This window comes from Panthera pardus, unplaced genomic scaffold (genome assembly GCF_024362965.1).
Source record: "Panthera pardus isolate Hobbes unplaced genomic scaffold, ASM2436296v1 HiC_scaffold_16, whole genome shotgun sequence".
Lineage (NCBI taxonomy): Eukaryota > Metazoa > Chordata > Mammalia > Carnivora > Felidae > Panthera > Panthera pardus.
The window spans coordinates 7814708-7839218 of record NW_026526721.1 but is presented as its reverse complement, the minus strand read 5'-3'; the positions used below and the strand labels follow the sequence as shown (position 1 = coordinate 7839218).

Here is a 24511-nt window from a genome sequence, read left to right as displayed (position 1 = left end):
ATAGAATGAGTAGAAATCATGGGCTCATCTTTGTTTTGCGGTCTTAATGAAAAACACCATTCAATACTTGCTGCTTAGAAAATTCAGTCTTAATGAACTTCTTTCAATTCCAAATTTTAACAGTTGACACAAAATACACTGTTAAACCGTGTTATCAATAATTGTAGAAAAATAGACACGTTTGATAGGGACATTCTAGTAAAAGGTTCTTCTGGAGCATCCTTGTTTAAAGATCCAGAGGCTCATGTTACAAAAACGAGATTTGGTTCATGTTCTGTCTTCAACTACATTGACACAAAAGACGATGAGAAATAGGCAGAGACCTCACACTTGGGTGCCCTGTCACAGATACAGAACCGACACATGTGCATGACCAAAGGGTCACCAAGGCTCTTTGTTCAGTTGTGCTAAAGGGCCCCAAACTGTTCTTCCAACCAGACAACAGGGTGTGTGCTGTCCTCTGAACCTTAGTAACAGAGTAAAAAAAGGCCCACCGAGTCATCAAGAGGTAATTAGCTAATGAGCCCCTGCCTCATCTTGCTTTGTGCTACGGTGCCTTCCCTGCAACTCTGGTGATGTTGCGGGGTTAGCGCCCCCAAGTCAAGGGCGCCCTTCATAAGGCTACAGCGAGGTAAGGCCACAGTACCTCCCAACAGCCTGGCAGGAAGTGTATGGGGCTCCCTCCTCCTCCTCCTGGACTACAACGCCCTCCTCGGAGTGTGTGGAATGAATAAATGATTCGACAGGTATTCGATGCAGAAAGTGAAATGCTGGCAAACAGGAAAGGGCTACGTGGCCAACAGTTTTGTTTTCGGTTCAGTCAGTGCCAAGAAGCAGTTGTCCTAATGCAAGGTCAAGGACGTGGGAGAAGAGAGACCCCTGTGTTAAATTGAGGAGCCACTTTCCTTGTCTCTGGGACATGCTTTTTAGTAGCCAAGTCCCCGAACTACAGCGAAGGCCTGTGCAATCTGGTCAGGGAAGTCAAGGGCAACAGGGAGTGATAGCTAGTTTGAGTTCTTTGACCTCCAAGGCACAAAGCTTCAAACTGAGCACAGCTGTGGGAGCTGAAAATGAACTTGAGTTCAGCCAATGAATATTTATGATGGGCGACTGTTTAGGGAATAAAGAGTTTAAAATTGTGAAATTAATGTGAAAGATCTGTTACAGTGCAAAATTTCCACCTGCCCTTGAGATTTTTGTCTAACATCCTCTTCCTTATCTTTTTTACTTGAAATTTTTTTTTCATTTTGAAATTTAGATTTTTTAGTACAAAATTCCTTCCTTCCTTCCTTCCTTCCTTCCTTCCTTCCTTCCTTCCTTCCTTCCTTTTCCTTCCTTCCTTCCTTCCTTCTCTCTCTCTTAATCTCTCTCTTTCCATTTATCTTCACAGATTAAAATTAATTAAGGCTGCAGTTTTTTTGCTTGTTTTCTTCTGATTGGGAGACACTTTGGATTTGATTTCCCGCCTGTGGCATGCTCTAGAGAGATTTCATAGTCACCTAGATTGTTGATTTAATCTTTGACCCTTATTTCAGAATAATAAAAGAAGACGAATAATAATAAATACAAATGCGAAAAATGCTGATGGATAAGCTAGAGGGGCAGGGAGAGAGCCGGATGGAGTCAAAGTGTGTGAGGTGAATGATTATAATACATGTCGCCCACTGCACGCCTTCATGAATGTCATGGCTTTAGACCCAAACCGTCTTCTGCTAAATTACCATGTCTGATTTTTTTAGGTCTATGGTTTCTCACAATTACAGAGTGGAACAGCTGGGGAATCCATGGGTTTTTGCAGGAGAAGAGTTTCCCAAACTCTTGTACTACAAAGGGTGACAGCTCATGTGAAAAGCATAAACACATCATTGCTGACATGCCAGAGAGTGTCCTCCCCCTGGAATATTCTCCCAGGCTAGTCAGTGAGGCTCCTGTTACTAAAAAAAAAAAAAAAAAAAAAAAAAGAGAGACCTCAGTTTTGTAAACATTTCACAGTATCTCAGGATATTGGTGGTGGGTTTTGCCATGTACCGGACCGCCTAACTTCCCCCAGACCTATGGCTTATTAGATTCAGTGAGAGGATAAGCAAGGGAACAGAGGTACCCAAACACTACCAGTCTGGGACACAGAACAAAGGCCATGCACTAAGGGCCAGTGATTGATGGGACCAAAGAAATTCAGAAAGCAAAGACATCAGAACAGAAATGCCTACTGTACATTGGGAATCTTTTTTTTTTTTTTTTTTGCATCTTATTTCTAAAGTTATATATCTAAACCTACAGTAATTATACATCTATGTACATTATTTGGAAGTTCTGTCCTACAGTACTTTTCGTACATGCTGTGTTTTATTACTGACTGCAAAAAGAAAAATAATTACATAAGGCATATATATGTACAGTGTTTTGTCTTTCCCTGACCCGGGTCCTATAACTGCAATGCCTGTAGGGGGCAGGCACGTCGCCCTGCAGATGGAATTTATTGGGATCTATAAAACCGAGGGTTATACGCTATGTCTCACCGCATGAGTAAATAGGCACCAGAGACCTAACTTGTCATATCCCAGGTGAGATCTCTGACACACTCTTTGAGTGATCTGCTATTGTACAAGACATGCAGGTAAGTAGCTTAAGTCCCTAGGAGTCGGATGCGTGGTTTTTCGGGAAGAGAGCAAGCTGGGGCCGCGAGGGAGGGCGCTTGGCACCTTCACCAAATCTGCGTCTGCCTCGTCCATCTGCAAAACCGAGAGAGGGCAGGTAGATATTTTACACCTCGAAGACTCGCTTTCTGGCCATGTCAGAACTAAATGCAAATCCATACACAACCAAGGAAGAGAGACAAAAGAGAGAGAGAGCATGAGAGACGAGGAGGGGTTGTGCGGGGGGAGGGGAGGAGGAGCCGCCCGGCTAGGCGACTAGACTCTGGATTCGTTTTCTAGGTTTGCCACGTCACCATTCCTTTCCGTTTGCTCCTCGAGGTTCTTCTCCTCCTCTTCCGTCTCCGGGTCTGCGCGCTGGTTGAGTTTGCTGGACACGGACCAACTCAGGGGCAGCTCCGCCCGGCTGGCCAGCTCGGCCAGCTCTTTGGCACTGAGAGATGGGGTGCTGGTCTCGTAGGTCTCGTGGAAGCTGTTATAGTCGACCTCATAGAAGCCGTCTTCCAGCGTCAGGACAGGTGTGAAGCGGTAACCCCACAGGATCTCACTGGTGACGTAGGAGCTGCGAGCTTGGCACGTCATTCCTGCAAGGAAGGGGACGGACGGAGGCTTTAGTGAGTGCGGCCTTGCCCTGGGCAAGTGGGCCCAGCGGGCGGGCGGTGGTCGCGGCCCCGAGCTGCTCAGACTGCGGCCGGGGCTCCGGGGCTCAGGGCTTAGGACCGAGAGTGTGATTCGTGCCGCAGACGGACGCTACTACCGGAGTGTGCGGTGGCGCTGCCGGGACTTGGCGGGGGGAGCGGCAGGGCGCCGTGGGAGCGTCCTGGCCCACAGCCAGCCACGCGCGCCCGCGCGGCCGTGCACACGCACGGGAAGGCACGTGCGCACAGGTGCACAGTCACGTGTGCTGGTGCCCTGTCCGCTTTTCGCGCCGGGAGACCCCGGAGGCCGCGCGTCTGGCCTCCCGTGGCTTTCAGGGCTTCGCCTGAGCCCTACGGAGACTTGAGCCTCCCGGCCATCGACTTAGGGTGAAGTTTGGCTTATGGAACTACACCCGGGAGGCCCTACAGCCGAACGTCATGGATCAGCGTTACTCTCCTCCCATCGTGCCGTGCAGGCCCCGACTGCCCCTCGAGGTGACGTTGGAAGGGATGCCCCCCCTCCCCCCCACTCTGTACTTGCCCCGGGCCCAGTGAGGATAGTTATTCAGACTGTGCAATAACCATAATACTTTCAAGGCTTGTCCCTTCTTCTTAAACATAAGCAACCTTTTCCTGGTTTGCACAGAAATGCCATCTGAGCGACTGCAGCCCAGGAGTCAGGAGCAGCTTTTTTTTTTTTTTTTTTTTTTAAACGTTTATTTATTTTTGAGAGACAGAGAGAGACAGAGCACGAGTGGGGAAGGAGTAGAGAGAGAGAGAGGGAGACACAGAATCCGAAGCGGGCTCCAGGCTCCCAGCTGTCAGCACACAGCCCGATGTGGGGCTCGAACCCATGAACCCTAAGATCGTGACCTGAGCCGAAGTAAGGCGCTTAACCAACGGAGCCACCCAGGCGCCCCAGGAGCAGCTTTTTTAAAAATATGAAATGACAGAATGGGTGAAACTCCACCCATCCTCAGGGATGACTTCTCCATTGGCTAGGCAGGTCCCTGGGCCGAGGGCCCACAACTGCTTTTTAGGGACCTATAAAAATTCTTTTAAAATCAGAACAAAACAAGGAACTTTTAGGTAGAAGAAAACGTTAAAATAGTCACCCTTACTCTAATGAGATTGTAAAATGTCATGTAATTAAAACTTAAAAAAAAAATGAGTAAGGGATCCTTCAAGGCCAAACTACCTGTGAGGCACAAAAGTTGTCCCGTGGTCAGTGTTCATTCATTCCAGGAAACAGCCAGTCAGTCCACATGTCGTGTATTGACACAGCCGATAAGGTGTATCAGGCAACTGCTTTGTGTGGAGTGCAGGTGGAGAGGGGAGAAGAGAATACGTGTGGGTGTTTCCACGGAGGATTCAGAGCTACAGGATGATTTCAGAGCATGGCACTTGCTCCGTGCGACTAGAAGAAGAAACCGGGGTGCCAGGGACTTACGTGATTTACCCCGCTCAGCTGTCAGGGCCCGAGTCAGCGCTGCCCTCACTCCAGCCCTGGGTTCTTCTCCTTAATCCCCAAACCGAATCCTACCCTTTGGCAGTGTCTGTCTGGCTAACCCACAAAAGCCCCCTTTTATGCCTCTAACACAAGTACTGCGGGACTTCTAGATATGGAAAAGAAAAGGGCGCTGTCTTGCTTTTTATTTCCCGACCAGCATTTCTCGTCCGAACTGCCAAGTCTTCATGTGTGTTGGGGTGTGACGGGGGAAGACAGATGATGGCAGGGACATATGGGCTCAGAATGAGGAGTACACAGGAAGTCAAGGGGAAAAGGTGATAAAATAACTTCAGTAACTTTTTTTTTTTTTCCCATAAAGGAGGTACACGTTTATTGTGAAGTGATTAGAAGCCAGCGATGGTCAAATAACATAAAATCCGCCTAGGCTTTCCATTCTGGCGATATACGTAACCAAATGCAGTGAGGAATAAAATCTACCGTTACTAAAGTTAAAATCTAAATGGACCTTCACCATTGTTGGAGCTGGCTGAAGAGAGAATCAGACACTTGGGATACAGGTATGAAGAAACAACAGCGGGTGCCGCCAAGAGGATGTCACCAGGAAGGCCGGCGGGGGGAGGGGAGGAACCTCTGAAAACCTTCTCCCCCGTAAAAGCAATGAGAGCAGTGGCAAACACGGACCAAACAAACTCTTTTAGAGCTCTGTAAATGAATTCCAGGGGAGCTTCCTTAGGAACAAAATAGCTGAACTTTAGTAAGAACCCTGAACGGTGTGGAATTTTAACTCCCCCTGCTCAGCTCCACGAGCCTCAAAAACCAACAGCCCCAAATCGTGGTGAAAACCAGCAGCCTAACAGCTAGCGGAGGTCAGAACACAGGTGGAGCTCTTTCAGAGCCCCATTCTCAGAACTGCCATTACTTCATGTGTCTGGCGGTTCCCTAGAAAACCCCGCTTGCAAGGCTTGTCTTTGTGTGACCTGGCAGAGAGCTCGCCCAATGCAGGCAGCCTTTTACCTTGGGTCAGTTGTCAGAAACAGCCAGGCAGTTGTTTAAAATTGCAGCTGCTTGGGGGGCAGTGATAACAGTTGGGGAAAACAACAAGCTAACCAAGAAACAAAAGGAAAAGCTGGAGAAAGATGTCTGTAAGGAACTTGGAAAAACTCTGACATATTCCTGAGAATCTAGAAGACCACATGCATGTTTAGGACTGTGCACATGCCCAGGAAAGACCTGAGAAGGCCCTGAGCTCTTGTCTCTGGCTGACCTTGAGCCTCTGAGCAAGCAGGAAGTGAAGGTGAAGGCAAGGCTGTAAAGTTCCTACCTCAGTGTTGAAGGCCTGCCCCCCACCATGCACACAGCACTCCTTAGCAGAGACTGGAGACTTACTGATTCCAAGCATTTAAGGAAACCTTTGTCCAGTCATTAGCTGATTACAAAGCTAACTGAGCAAAGATTTCAGGGGGCTACATACAAAACTATACAGACTGCCTGAATCTCACGCTAAGTCACTAAACAAACAGCAACAGCAACAAAAAACCCTGGAGAGGAGGGAGAATCTGATTTTTAGGGTTGCCACATTATATTATTTAAAATGCTGGCTTTAAAGATTTATGAGACCTATGAAGAGAAAAGGAAGTATGGCCCATGTATAGGAAGAAAGCAGTCCATTGAAACTGTCCTAGAGGCTGGGACATTGGACTCACCTGACTCGCTATTGTAAATATGTGAAAAAAAACTAAAGGAAATTACGAGAATGATGTCTCACCAAATTGAAGATATCAATAAAGAAATACAAATCATATATAAAAAAACAAATATAAATTAAATTATATTAAATTCTAGAGTTGGAATGTATAATAGATGAATGAAAAATGCACTGGAGGTACTCAACAGCAGATTTGAACTGGCAGAAGAAAGAATCATGGGCTTGAAGACAGGTCAGTTGTGATTGTCTCCAGTCTGAGAGACAGAAAGAGAGAAGAAAGAAGAAAACTGAGCTAAGCCTCAAGAGATGTGTGGGACACCGTCGATCGTATCATATGCGTAATGGAAATCTCAGAAGGAGAGTAGAGAGAGAAAGGGGGAGAAGAAATACTTGACACGATGGCTAAAAACATCTTAAATTTAATGGAAACCACTGGTCTACACTTACAAGAAGTTTATCAAACTCCAAGTAAGATTCACGCAAGAGATTCATACTCAGACACGTCAATAATCAAGCTGTTGAAACACAATGACAAAGAGAGAATCTTTTTTTATTAATTTTTTTTTAACATTTATTTATTTTTGAGACAGAGAGAGACAGAGCATGAATGGGGGAGGGTCAGAGAGAGGGAGACACAGAATCCGAAACAGGCTCCAGGCTCCGAGCCGTCAGCACAGAGCCGTCAGCACAGAGCCCGATGCGGGGCTCGAACCCACGGACCGCGAGATCGTGACCTGAGCCGAAGTCGGCCGCTTAACCGACTGAGCCACCCAGGCGCCCTGACAAAGAGAGAATCTTAAGAGCAGCAGGATATAGACGCCGATCACACACAAGGGATCTACAACAATAACATCATCTGGTTTCTCATCAGAAACCATGGAAGCCAGGAGGCAGTGAGAAGACACATTGCAAGCACTTAAAGACAAAGACTATATGTCAAGGATCCTACATCCAACAATTTTGTCTTTCACACAAGAAAGAGGAATTAAGACATTTCACGGTAAACAAAAACTGAACTGATTTCTGGCAGTCCTACTCCACGAGAGGTACTAAAGAGAGCCCTTCAGAATGAAATAAAAGGATATTAGATAGTAACTCAAATCGAGAAATAAACAGCATTGATCAAGGCAACTACACAGGCAAATATAAATGTTTTTCTGCAGTGTAATTTTTTGGTTACTCCATATATATGGCAATTACACTATTTCATTCAACGGAAATGCCACAGTTTACTTATTCAATAAAGCAAAATGATTCAAAGGTATGTGATGGGGTTATTTGTTGAGGGAAATGTAAATACCGACTTGGTTTGTGGAAACTGTGTACAGTTAGGAGCTGAATTGTTCCCTTAAAATTTCCTATGTTGATGTACTAACCCCCAGTATTTCAGACTGTGACTGTTTTTAAAGATAGGGTCTTTAAAGAGATAATTCCATTAAAATGAGATCATTAGGATGGGTTCTAATCTAATATGATCAGAGTCTTTGTAAGAGTGGATTAGGACATAGATATGTACAGAGGAAAGACCATGTGAAGACACAGGAAGAAGCTGGTCATTGGCATGACAAAGAGAGAGGCCTCCACAGCAACCAACCCTACCTTGATCTTGGACTTCCTGCCTCCAGAATTATGAGGCAATAAATTTATGTTATTTAAGCCTCCCAGTCTGTGTTACTTTGTTATGTACCTAGCAAACGAATAACTTATTGAATTCTATAGGGATAGTAAAATACCTTTTCAGAGTACCATTTTAATGAGATTGTTTAATTTTTGTAATAAAAAGGTGAATAGGTAAGATTTAAATGAATGCTCATGGATGCTTTTCCTTTTTTTATTCCTTTTGTGGTGTCCGAATTCATTTAAAAAGGGATAAAAAATAATATTAATGTACTTATCCAATAGTACAATATTAAAAAGAGTTTTTAGTGTAAATTGATAATTTTCCTTTTTTGCAGAAAGATTCTTATTCTACACATTGCCAATGGTTCTAATCCATTCTTTAAAGATGTGATTTTCATTGAATTTGAAGAAGTAACAAAATACAACCAACTGGGTTAACATTGTAAGAAAGAGCTGCCAAGGTTACATCAGTGCATATGTATGTTGTGTTATTTTCCATATCAAGAAGACAATCATGGAGTCCCCTGCATTAGGTGTTTAGTGAGTAAACATCTCTCTGGAAAAAGAGATGCTTCTTTTGGTGAAGAGCGAAACGTGAAAAAGCTGATCTCCAGTTCTGATCGCACTCCACTCTCCGGGCATACTGACTCTCCCGCCCTTGGCGTTTGTGCTTTTATGCCTGTGTTCATCTCTTTGCTGTATCTTGAATATCCTTCTCCCAATGGGATCCCGCTCATCTTTCAAGAGCTAATTTATCATTTTCTTTCTGGAGCACTCTGTGACTGACCAGTCCCTGGCTGAAACTATAGAGCCCAGGGTGCCATAACACTCCAGTGATACCCTCTCATGGTCCTTATCCCACTGTTTGCAGTTGCCTCTAAGTGTCCGTTTCCCTTGTTGAATTGGGATCACACTGGGGCTGGTAGGTCTTGTTTATTTCCATGTTCCTAGCATTTAGCACAGCGCTTCAACATTGTAGTTTCCCAAACACTACTCGTTGTCAAGTCAAAAGACTTGACTTAGGAAAACTATAGAGAAGCATTTTAATTAACATTGTTGGTTGGTAATGTCTCAGATCCGTTATTCAGGAAAAAGATGGCTTGTGAGGCTTTTGAGTCCTTTTTTTAAAATTTAAATTCGAGGGGTGCCCGGGTGGCTCAGTCAGTTGAGCATTTGACTTCGGCTCAGGTCATGATCTCATGGTTCATGGGTTCGAGCCCCACATTGGGCTCTGCGCTGACAGCTCAGAGCCTGGAGCCTGCTTCAGATTCTGTGTCTCCTTCTGTCTCTGCCCCTCCTCCACTCACACTCTCTCTGTCTCAAATATAATAAATAAACATCAGAAACATAAAAAAAAATTAAATTCAAGTTAGTTAACATGCAGTGTAGTCTTGGCTTCAGGAGTAGAACCCAGTGATCCATCACTGACATATGACACCCGGTGCTCATCTTGAAGAGTGTCCTTTTTAATGCCCACGCCCCACTTAACCCCTCCCCCCACCCAACTCCTCTCCAGCAGCCCTCGGTTTGTTCTCTGTATTTAAGAGTCTCTTGTGGTTTGTCTCCCTCTGTTTTTATCTTCTTTTTCCTTCCTTTCCCTGTGTTCTCTGTTGAGATTCAAAGGGGCACACGCACCCCCATGTTTATAGCAGCACCATCAACGACAGCCAAATGATAGAAAGAGCCTAAATGTCCATCAACAGATGAATGGGTAAAGAAGATGTGGTATATATATACAATGGAATGCTACTCATTGATGAAAAAGAATGAAATCTTTCCATTTGCAACAATGTGGATAGAGCTAGAGGGTATTATGCTAAGTGAAATAAGTCAGTCGGAGAAAGACAAATATCATATGATTTCATTCATGTGTGGAATTTGGCTTGAGTCCTTAGGAAGGAAAGTGGGAGGTTTCTGTTTCCAGTGTTATCCCGGACTATCTATGAAGGACCTACGGCTAAAATATAAACTAGGTGCTGGAAAATTACAAAATCCATATATATTTTTTAACGTTTATTTATTTTTGAGACAGAGAGAGAGAGCATGAACGGGAGGGTCAGAGAAAGAGGGAGACACAGAATCTGAAACAGGCTCCAGGCTCTGAGCTGTCAGCACAGAGCCCGACACGGGGCTCGAACTCATGGACCGAGAGATCATGACCTGAGCCGAAGTCGGACGCTTAACTGACTGAGCCACCCAGGCGCCCCCAAAATCCATATTTTTAATAAAAAAAAAAGTTCAATTAAACAACTAAGGGATAGGACTTCTGGTTCTGGTGAAGACAGAATTAAGTACAGCTTTTCTCTCCTGCTGATTACAAACAACTAACTTCTCTAGACAAAATCTTCAGCCTAAAGACTCCAGAAAGTCTAACACTAGCGGGAAGATGGGAAAAGGGTACCAAACGTGAAGATCAACTTGTTTGGGGGTAAATTTCTTGCTTTTCCTTTTTCTTTTCTTCCTTTTTCATCATCTGGCTTTAACCAGATGAGAGTGTTCCCAGCATAGAACTCGGCAGCAGGTGCTGACAACAAAATCTCGGGGAGAAACCTTGTCCTTCTGACCACAGCACTGGGACAAGGTGCCCCTCTGAGCCAGAGGATGAGAGGGGGGGGGGTGTCCCCGCTAGGTTTGTCCTCTCCTCACCCAGCCCTCAGTGTTGCCCCATCGGGAACTTCTCTGTGTGCTGTATGTCACAGGCACTGAAAGCCTGGAGAAAATCTGGCCAGAGGATGGGAAAAGGGGACTGTGGACAAAGAGTTTGTGGTTGTGTTTTTCTCATTTCTCACTGCTTTACCCTGACAGTGACCCGAGTCTGTGAGACCATGCAGGGCACAAGTGGCTAGAATTCAGAGAAAAATCCTGTCTTTCTAGACAGAAGATCGAGCAGCGGGTGTCTGGGAGCTGAAAACGGTGGGGAATCCTACAGAGGATGGAACTGGGGAAGAGAATCCTGTGAATGAATTCCGTGCATGAGTTGATACAAGTCTGGAGCTTTGCATGCACAGGACAGAAAACAAAAAAGAAAAGATGAATTTTAAAAATGACCACGTCTTTCATAATATACCATCACATTTCTAAATAGCTTCTGTCAAACAAGAAACCCTACTGAAATTCAATAATATTGGAACTGAATGATATCAAAAGTCTAAATGTCATAATTATAGGATACATGGAAAGCGAGAAAAATGTATAGGTCTAAATGCTTCTGTTAGAAAAGAAGAAAGTCTGGGGCGCCTGGGTGGCTCAGTCAGTTAAACGTCCGACTTCGGCTCACGATCTCGCTGCTTGTGGGTTCAAGCCCCATGTCAGGCTGTGTGCTGGCAGCTCGGAGCGTGCAGCCTGTTTTGGATTCTGTGTGTCCCTTTCTCTCTGTCCCTCCCCGTCTTGTGCTCACTCTCTCACTCTCTCTCAAAAATAAATAAACATAAAAAAAAAATCTTTAAAAAAAAGAAAAGAAAGAAAATCCGAAAATTAACGTGCAGAGTATCCATCTTAAGAAAGTAGGAGAGACCAACAGGGCATACAGAAGTTGAATCACTATGTTGCACACCCGGAACGGTGTGTGTCAGCCCTGCTCAGTGGAAAAAAAATTAGCAGCAGCAACAACAACAACAACAACAGGATGAACCCATGGCAAATAGGCAATAAAGGTCAGTGTGTAAATTACTAAAATAGACAGCAAACGAAAAATAGGATGGATAAAGGCAAGAATTGGTTGTTTGAAAAGTCTAATAAAATAGATACACATCTGGTAAGCTTGGTCCAAAGTACATCCCTGGGGAATCTGTCCTCGCAGTCTCAAAAGAAATGAGGGGACATTGAGTGGTGCAGATTGTCACTGCAAGACGGCATGAGGCAAAGTGGGACTCGGGGAGGAAGAGGTCTTCTGGAGTGTTCTCAGGTCCAGGCATGCCTTCGACTTTATGCTGGGGGAGGCTGCTTGGTTTTCGTAGCAGCGTGGTATGGTCTAAGTTATTTCCCCAAAGCCCCAAGCCGTGCGCGCGCACGTGTGTGTGTGTGTGTGTGTGTATCTTTTAAATATTATTTCGTTTCATAATTTCATAATTTCTCCTCTGAGAACTTCTCTGTTTGGATCTCTGGTTAATCTTCCAAGAGTTTAACCTGCAGGGAAGTGATTAGAACTAGCTCCTCTTTTTGGTGGCCATTTTGTTCTTTGAGTAAGACTATGTAAGAGCAAGGATGGGGGTGGGGGGCGTGTACTGGCGGCGGGCGCAAAGCCCAGTCCATCTAGAAGCCAGGAAACCTAACTGCGGCACCGCTAAGGAATCTGTCATAGCGGCTGAGCAGGCAGAGGGTCAGGCCTGCAAGACGAGGATTTAACAGGCAAAGCTCTATTTTTAGATTCACAGCAGCAAATTATGATGGGAAATGTTTTGAGCAGAATACCAATATGATGAAAGCCATCCTCAAGAGAGAGCCCGCTGGATAAAGCCAGAGGGATTCACTCTGCAGACAGATAATACATCAAACCCGCCTGGAGAATACGATTCCAATAAAATGAAATGGATATAAACCGCCATCACCACTTTGAATACTGTAAAATTAACCAATATGGATCATCAGTATTCAGAGACAAAGAACTGACTGTAGGGGCTTTGCCTTCTTATTTCAAATGCTGGGCTAAACGATGTGATGTTTCTCTTTACTCCTCGCTATTCTCGGTAAGGACCGCACTGAATTAGCACAGTAATGAAGTGTTCCGCACTTATGTTTATAAGTGTTTGTGTGGGAGAAGAACGTTGGTGATTTACAAAGCGCGATGTCAAAAAGAAACAGTATAGTGTAATCTCTGCCATAGCATGATAATAACTTTCATTCAGTAGGTTCAGCCAACTGCTGATTATTTAAATAACAGAGCCCTGCCTTCCACTCAGGTTACAAGTCCCTTCCATAAACAGTTGTACTTATTCTGTTACCCAAATATTGGGGGGCCACTGAGGTTCACCTGCAGCCATGCAAAAATAAATGGAGATGTGCATTTTCTTAATGTCTAAAAAAAAAAAAAAAAGACATTCTATGTGCGTACTCCTAACTGTGCTCTCGCCACAGTAGTTGACAAAATTAACGAGTTGAGTTTTGAGTTAAATACGAAATGTTATTGATTATTTTCTGCCAGGCACAACACACTTCATGTGCATCAACCGTCTAGTCCTCTCAGCAGCCTTCTTACAGGGAGGCTGTTATGATTTCTACCTTCATATGGTCAAACTAAAGCAAAGAAAGTTTAAGTACCTTTCCTGGATAACACAGTTTATGGACTGAATTGTGTGCCCCTAAAATTCACATGTTGAATGGGACTGTATTTGGAAACAGCACATTAGGGAGGTAATTGAGGTTAAACCAAGTCCTAAGGGTGGGGCCCTAATTCAATAGGATTGGTGTCTTTGTAAGAGGAAGAGATACCAGAGAACTTTCTCTCCTGCATGTACACACGAAAAAGGCCATGTTGGGATGCCATGAGAAGGAGGCCATCTACAAGCCAGCCAGGAAGAAAGACCCTCTTAAGACTTCCTCCTTTTACTGTATAAAACTCACTTTCCTTTCAAAGTCATCAGAGTCTTCTGGAAGGAAGGAGGATGATGGTAACAGACTCTTTCATAAGATCTGAATAAAGCACCTTTAAAAAAAAACAACCCACAGGTGCTGTTTGTCCTTTTGACAGTATCAACCACAAACCTGTAAGGGAAAATTAAAAATTTCTTTGCAGAGTATCTGGGTGGCTCAGTCGGTTGAGCATCTGACTTTGGGTCAGGTCGTGATCTCATGGTTCATGAGTTCGAGCCCCTGGTCGGGCTCTCTGCTGACAGCTTGGGGCCTGCCTGGAGGCTGCTTTGGATTCTGTGTCTCCCTCTCTCTCTGCCCCTCCCCGACTCGCGCTCTGTTTCTCTGTCTCTCTGTCTCTGTCTCTCTCTCAAAAATTAATTAACATTGAAAAATTAAGAAAAAAAATTCTTTGCACTTCTTTTCAATCTTGGAATATTCCACCGAGGTAGTGTAATCAAGGTCCTGTGTTCAAACGTTGCTCGAATTTGTTCTTTTTTCTACGTGGCCTGTCATCTATTTCATGTCTAGTTAGGTTCATTTGCTTCTACATGTATTTCCTTTTAGGATTTGCTTTTGTGATCCTTTTAAGAAAACTGTAAATCATTTAAATGAGGTGCATCTGGTCAGTGGCCCAGGGCCTGGCCCAGAGCGTGTGCTATGACTGTGCTGTGCGCGTGTGTTAGTGTGTACGAACAGGCGTTTTTGTGCTTGTGTGAGCTTCCCTCGTGTGTGTGCAAGTGTGTGTGTTCTCGAGTGTGTATGCAGGAGCGTGTGCGGACGGCGTGGAGGCGCTGGCAGGACCGTGGGGAGAGGCACACGGCAGCTTCTAATCCAGGAGCCTGGTGGACACTTGGACCCTCGCAGCGAGAGCACGTGATACCCCAAAGACCTTGTGGGGAGAGCAAGGAGGCAGGATGTACTTAGGTCGCACCCCCTCACCGATGCCAAAATGATGTAGAACCCACCCCAATTCAGATGCCTCTTATGGTTCGAGAGGGGAACTTCCTGAGTGACAGTTTAGATCTGAATGAACCACATGGAAAGCTGGAAGTGACCAAGTTACCTTTAATTGGCAAATGTAAGCTTTTATTTCTACCAGGAAACAGGAAGCTTAAGAGCAGTGTAGTTAATTTCAGTCACAGGGAAACAAAGTCAATTCTATTTCTACTTATCTGAGCGTGGAGTCTATAAATTATAATCTCTCCTTGGACACAGTTTTTAAAAAGTTGGCTTAAAATTCTAAGCGCTTATCCTTCCCAAATAAAGCAAACAATGACACGTATAATTAAAATGACTTCATCTTGGAGCGAAAAAGCAGAGTCCGTGATCCTGAGAGTGCCCTCCAGAGAGTTTATGAAGCTCACGTGGTTCTGTTACTCTTTGCATAGTTGAACATAAACATCTTATTTCAGCTGACTTTAAGATTCTAGTAAAAAACCCAGGCCTTTACGTTTTGAGTTTGATAATTAGAACAATATAGAGTTGGTCGGGGGAAAACTCAGTTTTAGTAAGAGACTTAGGAACTTAAAAAAAATTTTTTTTTAACGTTTACTTATTTTTGAGAGAGACAGAGAGACAGAACATGAGCAGGGGAGGGGCAGAGAGAGAGAGAGGGAGACCCAGCATTGGAAGCAGGCTCCAGGCTCCGAGCCGTCGGCACAGAGCCCGACACGGGGCTCGAACTCACGAACCGCCAGATCACGACCTGAGCCGAAGTTGGACGCTTAACCGATGGAGCCACCCAGGCGCCCCTCGGAACTTTTTTTTTTTTAAGTTAATTTATTTTGAGAGAGAGAATGCGAGTGGGGAAGGGGCAGAGAGAGAGGGAGAGGGAGAACCCCAAGCAGGCTCCACGCTCAGTGCGGAGCCCGAAGTGGGGCTTGATCCCGTGACTGTGAGATTACGACCTGACCTGAGCTGAAATCGAGAGTCGGATGCTTAACTGACTGAGCCACCCAGGCTCCCTGAGACTTAGGATCTTTTTGTTGGGTAAAGGGCGTCCAGATGGGCCATTTTGATGGATCTCTGGGCCCTTGTCCGGCACATTAATTCACTAGTGCTAAAGGTAAGTTTGTGTTGCTGGAAAGACTAAAACTCATACGAGCCACTGACTACATTCTTGCCGGGGCAACTGAGACTTAACGCTAATTGAGGCAAATCCTGGCCGATGATCTCATCCTACTTACCGGCGCATCCAAAACCAAAACCTCAGGTAGAGCCGCTTCGGCCACAGGCGACCAGCTGGCTGTTAGGTCCTCTAAGGACGCAGTGGTCCTGCAGCTCTCGTGACCTGCAAGCTCACTGGACCGGCTCTGCTGCTGACCCTGCTGGCCGTGTCCTCCTTCTGAGTCCCCCTGGCCTCCCAGTCCTCTCTCTGGGCTCCGAGGTCCTCTGTCTACATTCTCTCCTTGGATCATCTCGTTCGCTCATGTGACTTTACGAGCTGCCGACTCTCTAACCTCCAGCCCAAACCTCATGCCTGATGCTCCAAACCCCTGCATTCACCTGCCCACTGGGCATCTCCCCTTCGGGTGTCTCATCCAATGCCCCTAACTGAACACGTGCCACCTGTATCACCTTTTCCTCCAAACCTGCCTCTCAGCCCAGATTCCCAATTCCAGTCAATGGCGCTGCTGACATGCAATCACTTGATGCGTATGGTCGGTTCCGCCTCTGAAATGCACCTTGGATCTCGCTTCCTTCTCTCCCCGTTGCTAGCACCATCGCCACCCGCCTTGGCCCACGCCACCCTCATCTCTGGAAGCGGCTCCTGCCTTCAGCTCGTCTTCTCCCGACGCTAGGGTGACCTCGGAACAAAGCGGATCTGATGCTACCTGTCTGGCTCAGAGCCTCTCGGTGACATCCCGTTGCCGCGAAAACAAGGTCCAAAGTTCTCACGCGGTCTCTCCGGGTCTCTGCTCCCCTGCCTGACTTGTATATTGCCCTTAGGGGCCATGTAGCCCCCTCCAGCAGGCCTTTCCTGAGTTAGGTCTCTGTCACACCTGCCCATCACCCCCCCACCGTCCCCTGTGAGACTTCTTGCTGACAGAACATAAATGCCACGACGAGCAGGGACCGTGCCTCGCTTGTGTTTCTGGAGCTGGGCACAATGTGGGATACGATAGCTGCTCAATAAAGACCTGGCGGACTAAAGAAATAAGAGGGAATTACAAAGCATCACCAATATTTCTTACACGAGCACTCTTACAATGACGCGAATCCACTTGGAGAGAGAATGCCCTCAAACTGGGAAGAAAACGTAATGGATGGTTGAGGCTAAGACAAACAGCCCAGGGAGAGCCCCAGCTTAAAGACCGTGGGGCTGGCTGGCTGGGGAGGCTCCTGGACAAAGATGCCCTTGGCTGTGTGTGCCCCAAAGAAGAGGCAGGAGCACACTTCAGGTTAGTGGGACCCACCATGTGTCTCGAAGCCTCCGCGTGTCACTGGCACACAAGCTGTGGACTAAGGTGATCCCATTTAGAACGGACACTTCCGGAAGTTTGGCATCCTGTGGATGCTCCTGGCTTCAGGTCGCTTAGGTCTCGAGACCACTCTTTGCCACCGATGTGCATCTGGCCAGCTGTCCGGGCGGGCGAAAGTGAACGGAAGGGTGTCCGTGAGGGCAGCGCAGTGACTCAGGGGAGACCGTCGGCCGACGTGCATTTGACTGGGCAAGTATACAACAAGGCCATCAACACCTATGGACACAATCTTCAGCGGGACGCCTGGGTGGCTCCGTCAGTTAAGCATCTGACTCTTGGCTTCCGCTCAAGTCACGATCTCACGGTTTCGTGAGTTCAAGCCCCGCATTGGGTTCTCTACTGAGCCTGGAGCCTGCTTGGGATTCTCTCTCTCCCTCTCTCTCTGCCCCTCCCCTGCTCGCACTGTCTCTCTCCAAATAAATAAATAAACTTAAAAAAAAAAAAACCCGACGCAATCTTTAGTTCCCAAGCTGAGATTTGTCTCTGCCTCTAAGACGCGTGTGTGCCACGCTGTCCTTTTTAGTGACTGGATGGCTCACGTGTGGGAAGGGGAGGAGAACAAAATCCCTCCTCCTGACTTTCCTTCGGGCTCGTGACTCTGACATCGCAGAAGCCGGGGGGATACTGGAAAAGTACCTGAAAATTAACTAGAGCTTAGGCCTGGCCTAGAGGTCGTTCACTTTTGTTGCCTTGTCATCACCGTCTGTGTCCTCACCGTGTCCTATTAACTTTGTGCCTGCAGGGCCACGCTTACTCAGTCTGTGGAGGGCTCTACCTCCCACGTCCTCAGAGGACCCGTTTGTACCCTGCTTTGTTCTGGTCTGCCAGAAGGAAATGCCTGGGGAGAGGAGAACAGCCTATAACCTCACTTAAACAGGGCCTGAAACCGAACACGCAAGTCATGGAGAAAGGGATCTGATGTGTGGCTCTGTATGGAGTGTTTGAAAGTGAAGAGAGTGAATCCTAAGGGTTCTCCTAACAAAAGAAAGATCCCCCACCCTTTTCCCTTTCTTCTTCTCGTTCTCCTTCTGTCCCTGTGAGAGGACGGATGTTAACGGAACGCACCGCGGTAAGCGTCCCACGATACGCGAACGTCCCCTCAAACTCACGTCCCACGATACGCGCACGTCCCCTCAAACTGACACAGTCTTGCATGTCAGTCACATCTCAGTAAAACTGGAAAAACATGGAAACGCCCCGAGCCTGTTTGAAATTCTTCCTAAAGTTGACAGCTTGCCTGCACAACAGTAACCAAACTCCCCGCCCTTCCTCTTGTCCGCATATTTCCGGAAAGATTCCAAGGAGTCCTTCCCCCAGGGGAGAACTGATGGATGGAAGAAGGGGCAGGCGTGAGAACCTGCCACTGCTAGAAAACAGGTAATTTTTCTTTCGAAAAACGGACTTTAATCGGGTTTTAACCAAAAGCAATGGACTTTTATTTATTTTTTTATGTTTTTTTATTTTTTAACAAAGTAATCTCTATGCCCTGACACGGGGCTCGAACCCATGGCACCGAGATCAAGAGTCGCAGGCTCCACCGACTGAACCAGCCGGGCGCCCCAGCAGTGGACTTCTGAAAGCAAACGAGATCTTTATAGACTGATTCACGAACCCAGCGCCAGGAAGGCAATATGACAGAGGCAATGTGTTTATAAAAGCAAAGACATCTTCTTAGGAGGCTGTTTAGTAAATGTGGTCTGAAGTTGAAAGTTTGGGCAAATTCCGGAAAAGCGTAGTTTGCATCCTGGGGGTTCATAGAGGTTTGGACGTTGGCGACGTTGAATCCATTGAACCACGTGCCACAAGTAAGCTTTTGTCCGAAGATTCTGGGGCATCGCTGCCTAGGCTGCCCTGGGATTGAGCCAACGTGGATCGCCGTCCCTCCTCTGGCTGCAGCTTCCAGGCTCGAAAGCGTTATGTGCGAGGCACTTAGGGGTCTTTTCTAGAGGTCCTTCATACATCTGATCCTTTTTTACTGTGACAAATGCCTCAAGATGTCCGGGAATCTAACAATGACTACAGCCTTCCTTGTGATCTGTTGGAATGTCTTCATTCTTCAATAACCATGAATGGTTAATGAGATCGCGGCAAATTCTACCTACGGCTCTGTTTGTGAACCTGCGTCTTTTCTTCAAATTTGGAATCTCTCCTGACCTGTCAAAAATTTAGTTGGGTGTGGAGAGGGTGAGGCGAGTCTTCCGAATGAGCACAGCCTTGTAAACACATGCGTAATACCTTTAGCAGTGAGAGCCTGCTTTAGTCCAAGTCTGGTCTTGAAGTACTGATTTCAAGTAAATATACCACCTAATCTCTACGTTCCTCATTCCAGTCCATTTAGGGGTGAAAAATGTAGCCCAGGAGGGACCGATGTGTCAGATACGGGGTTTGGATGTCTAATGAGAATCAAATATCCCAAGGAACAAATGAGAGCTTGGTTTGGCAAAATAAATTCTCACCTTTTGAAAAAATCTTTTTTAATGTTGATTTACCTTTGAGAGAGACAGAGACAGAGCATGAGGGGGGGAGGGGTAGAGAGAGAGGGAGACCCAGAATCCGAAGCAGGCTCCAGGCTCCGAGCTGTCAGCACGGAGCCCGATGCAGAGCTCGAACTCACAAACTGTGAGATCACGACCTGAGCCGAAGTGGGACGCTTAACCGACTGAGCCCCCCCAGGCGCCCCAAGATAAATCCTCGTCTTGATTCACGCTTCTGCTCACAGATCACCAGCCGGTGTCCAAATTCTGGCCTGTTAGTTTCCAGGGGGAGTGACAGGAATACCCCCTCGTCAGTTTGTATTCACACCTGCGGGCTGGTTTTCTCCCCGGCCGATACCATATTCTTACAGCTTCATCATTTACTCGGCCCTGCCTTTTAAGGCAAGGAGGCACCGAAGAAAAAGACACAGTGTTCCTCCCTGGGCTAATCTCTGCCATCTCGTTTTACTGTCCCTCCCGGAGGGAGGCCGGTATGTTCCAGCCTGCGTGCCGGGGATGTTCAGCAGCGTTCCTGAGACGAGGAACAGCGGGTACTGGGATTCTGGGTCACGGCATGTTGGCAATCCACTTAGACTAGTCATAACAGCGGGGGCCCGCGCAGGAGTGGCCTGGGTTGTGTGCGTGGATCGGATGAAGGGGAGGGACAGAATCCGTCATCTGTGCCGGTGGGAGGGAGACGAGCCATCTCTTGGGTGGAATAATTCTTGAGTATCTAGCACCGTGCAGAGTACGTAACACATGCCCGGTCAATGACACCATTTATGAAGCACAGAATATCATTAGGTATCTTTGTTGTAGCCTTAGGGGTGCTGGAGTGATTCCTGCATTTCAGCTCATTTCTTCGGATGCTGTGAGCCTTTTGGTCTTTCTGAAAGTGTGCTATTACATGTGAAGAACTGGGGGCGCCTGGGTGGCTCAGTCGGTCAAGCGTCCGACTTCGGCTCAGGTCATGATCTCGCGGTTTGTGGGTTCGAACCCCACATCGGGCTCTGTGCCGACCGCTCGGAGCCTGGAGCCCTCTCTCTCTGCCTTCCTCTGCTCATGCTCTCTCTCTCTCTCTTAAAAATACAAAATAAACATTTAAAAATTAAAAAAAAAATGTAAAGACCTGGCTGAGGGGTCTGTGGGGGGGGGGGCAGCAGGGGAGCAATACTTCGTGACTCTTTCAGAAAGAGCTTTGTTCTGAGTTCAAGTATTAACCATATCTTTTATCTTCTGTGTTCCTGTGTTTTGACATCCGGGGACTCCCTGGCCCTGGAGGGACTACCCTTCCCCAGGTTAGCCGATCCCCGCAGATAGACGGTAGACTGCCCGACTATGGGTGCGATTTTCAAACACAAGCCAACCGACCTGGAGCCCACACCCCAGCCATGCTGGGGCTCTCACATTCACCTGCCCTCATCACCCTGGGGACAGCTCCTATGCCCAGTGTCCATGGAAGTCATTCCAGTTACCCTGTCTTGCTCCTTCCTTCCCACAGCAGCTACTATAATAGTTGTAGCCGTAGTCCCCTCCAGCCCCCCACCTCCTGCCCAACCCTGGTGCTTGTCCTGTGCTCCGGTCCGAGGTGCTATGCCCCGTTCTCTTGAGATCTGTGAGTAACAAACTATCTTTGCAGTGACAGCTGTCTCCCGACCTGCTGGACTTCCTGAACCTCAAATTTTCTACTGGGGCACTGTGTTTTAAAACAGTTAATGTGGGGGCGCCTGGGTGGCTCAGTCAGTTAAGCGTACGACTTTGGCTCAGGTCGTGAGTTCAAGCCCCGCGCCGGGCTCTGTGCTGACAGCTCGGAGCCTAGACCCTCCTTCAGATTCTGTGTCTCCCTCTCTCTCTGCCCCTCCCCCCCTCACGCTCTGGTTCTCTCTCTCTCTCTCACTCAAAAATAAACATTAAAAAAATAATAAAACAGTTAACAATGGGGCACCTGGGTGGCTCAGTCGGTTAAGTGTCCAACTTTTGATTTTGGCTCAGGTCACGATCTCACGGTTCGTGAGTTCAAGCCCCGCGTGGGGCTCTGCGCTGAAAAGCACGGGGCCTGCTTGGGAGCCTGTCTCTATTTCTGCCCGTCTCCTGCCCCTCGAAATAAATAAAAACAAACTTGAACGAAACAAAAACAGTTACCGCCTGGTCGACAGAGAGAGCGGCGTCCGTGGCTTGGTTTACATGAACGTAGTGGGAGGAGGTGAAGCGTACCTCCTGCAGAGGGTGTTTCCTGAACGTCACGTGGAGACCCGCAGTGTGGGACAGTGCCCTATGTCGGATGTCACGTGTGTAGGTGACATGTGACTGTCACATGTCGCATGTAGCCTGTGACTGTCGCGAGGCTGCCGGGAGGTCCTTCTGGCCCGGAATAGCCAAGGACGGGCTGGGCGGCTGCTGCCACAGACCCTCCTCAGGTGGTCCTGGGGGGATGTCAGGCCGAAATAGAGCCTGGAGGTGTGGTACCTTCTAACACATCCCCTGCCTTTCTCAAACCTTCCCACAAGAATTAAAGTGCCCCCCTGCAGGGCTAAGATTTGGGGTTGAAGGCCAGGAAGGGGCTTCGCCTGTGCGGGTGGGGGCTGGAAATGCCGAGGCCTGGCAGGTCTGTCTGCCCGGAGCAGGCCCTCCTCGCTGAGACCTCCGTGAGCGGCTGGCTGCTGGGTGAGCCCTTGCAGCGCTCCTCAGGGGAGCAGGGGGGAGGCCACCCGCCTCGGACGCCCGGCCTCTCCTCTGGGAGACGCTGGTGGAGCACATCGTGGCCATCGATACTGGAGTTGCTAACCCTGCCAACTGGTCCATGGTCTCTGGGCAGTGCCTTCTTGCTAATATTTAGATTGGGGCACAAAATCGGGGATGGTTCCTCTTCCTTTCTGGATAATTTCACTTCAGTCTTTCAGCGTTTTCCCCTAACCAGATTGTCAATAGGTGCACTTTTCAAATGACTTCTCTTGGAGCAGAAGGTCCTGATTTCACCGGGCTGCTTCCCAGGCCACGGATGCCACGGGACCTTTCTCGGTCCAACAAGATGATGAAAATCAACCTTCTTCCCTATTTCCTGTTATTTCCCGGGGTTGATCCTTCTTTCCGTCTTTCTTTTCAAACAATTTTTAATGTTTCTTTGTTTTTGAGAGAGAGACAGAGAGGCAGAGTGCGAGTGGGGGAAGGACAGAGAGCGAGGGAGACACAGAATCCGAAGCAGGCTCCAGGCTCTGAGCTGTCAGCACAGAGCCCGACGCGGGGCTTGAACTCATGAACCTCGAGATCATAACCTGAGCTGAAGCCGGATGCTTAACTGACTGAGCCACCCAGGCGCCCAAGAGTTGGTCATTTCTAGAGTCACATCATACTGGATTCATTACCTTGGGTTCTTAAAGTTTAATTTTGTTAAAACTGGTCACTTATGAAAGGAAGTTTGTACATCACTGTGTTTCTCCTTTTCCTCCCCTTGACTTACATTTCACTTTTGCAGGTTATCCATGACCTGTTATGGAAGAAATATGAGAAGTTTGATGCAGGGAATCTTAGCATTGAGACTTCTAAGAGGAAGATGTGATGCCTTTTCCCCCTCTGGCAGTCACCTCCAATTTCCATTCGTTGTTTATAATGTTTAACAGACTCAGAATTCATTGCAATTACATACTTCTCAATAGACATTACTACTGAGACATCGAAGGAGATGTAAAGAGGAATTTTTTTTTTTTTTGGAAGTTGCAAAAGCCCTCCACGGCAGTCCCATGGCAAAATCAGTTGGAGATTAGGATTTTTGTAGTGGGAGGTGGTGGGCATGACAGGAACCTGTTGTCACAGGCTATCTGCGACAGCCACAGAGATGTGGCCGTAAATTCCTGATTGCCCTTGGTTGACCAGCTGTCTCTTGCTGACGTTTCTGAAGGGACTGTTTCCAAATGAACCAGCCTGGGTTCCGGTTTAGCCACATTTATTTCCTACATGTTTATTCTATGTCACTATAGGTGACAGCGTGGCATGAACCTGATTCACTGAGTGTTCTCTCTGTGTGGTAGGGACCTGCCCCTACCAAGACCTTCATGAATAAGAAGTCATTTGAGGAGCTTTCAGGAAACAGAAAGACCCTGATCTGCGTGGGGGAAAGAGCTGCGGTGTCACAGCGTGTTGGGGTACAGTGAGGGTAGACACGGGGAGAGCAGGCCTTCCTCATAGTCTGGGTGGGAGTCAGCGGCAGGTGGATCGCAAAGGTCACAAGAGGGAGAGACCGGATGGACTCAAGAGATAGTTAGGAGCGGAAATGGGCCAAGCTTGATATTGGGTCAGAGATGGTGTTGGAGAAGAAGCAGGCATCTGGATCTCTTCTAGGTTTCTGGATTGAGCACCTGAGTATTGGTGCTATGCACCCACATGTGGACTCCAGGGAGAGGACTGGAGTTGGGGGTGTTTATGAGTTTAGTTTGGATATGTTGAGTTGTGGTGTTTTTGACATTCAACCTCTAAGAGGAGATTTCCAATAGGCTGTTGAATAGAACATTCTGGAACTCCAAGGCCTGTCCAGGCCTGGGTCAGAGGTAAATTTGGGAGTCACTGGCATGTGGCAACTGAAGTGAGTGGGATGAGAATTGGAGCTGGAATAGAGTGAGAGGACAGAGCACTTAGCTTGGGCCGTGAGAAGCTCTGCCATTCCATGCTGGTTATGGGACTACGACCTCGGAGGAGATCTTGGGAAAAACAGGGGAAAGAAAAGCCAGGAGAGTTACATGTCAGAGGAGCCCAGGGAAGACAGGAGTCCCAGAAGGAAAGAGTGGTCAACATCAAAACCTGCTGGCGGGACAAACAAAATGAAGACCTGAACCAGCTAACTGGGTTGGGAGACCGAGGTCCCTGGAGAGTCGGGTAAGCGATGCTCCAGTGGGGAGGTGGGGTTAG

The 24511-nt window shown here is 47.4% G+C and overlaps 1 protein-coding gene across 2 annotated transcripts in view; it reads right to left on the bottom strand.

Moving 5' to 3' along the window:
* Positions 1-1478: 1478 nt before the first annotated feature.
* The window catches only part of KCNJ6 (potassium inwardly rectifying channel subfamily J member 6), a 267146-nt gene continuing 244113 nt past the window's right edge, over positions 1479-24511 (bottom strand). For both annotated transcript variants that reach the window (XM_053903078.1, XM_019420340.2), the window contains one exon: positions 1479-3238. In XM_053903078.1, coding sequence (XP_053759053.1) covers positions 2913-3238 — 326 coding nt within the window. In that variant the 3' untranslated portion in view covers positions 1479-2912. The remainder of the gene's footprint in view (positions 3239-24511) is intronic.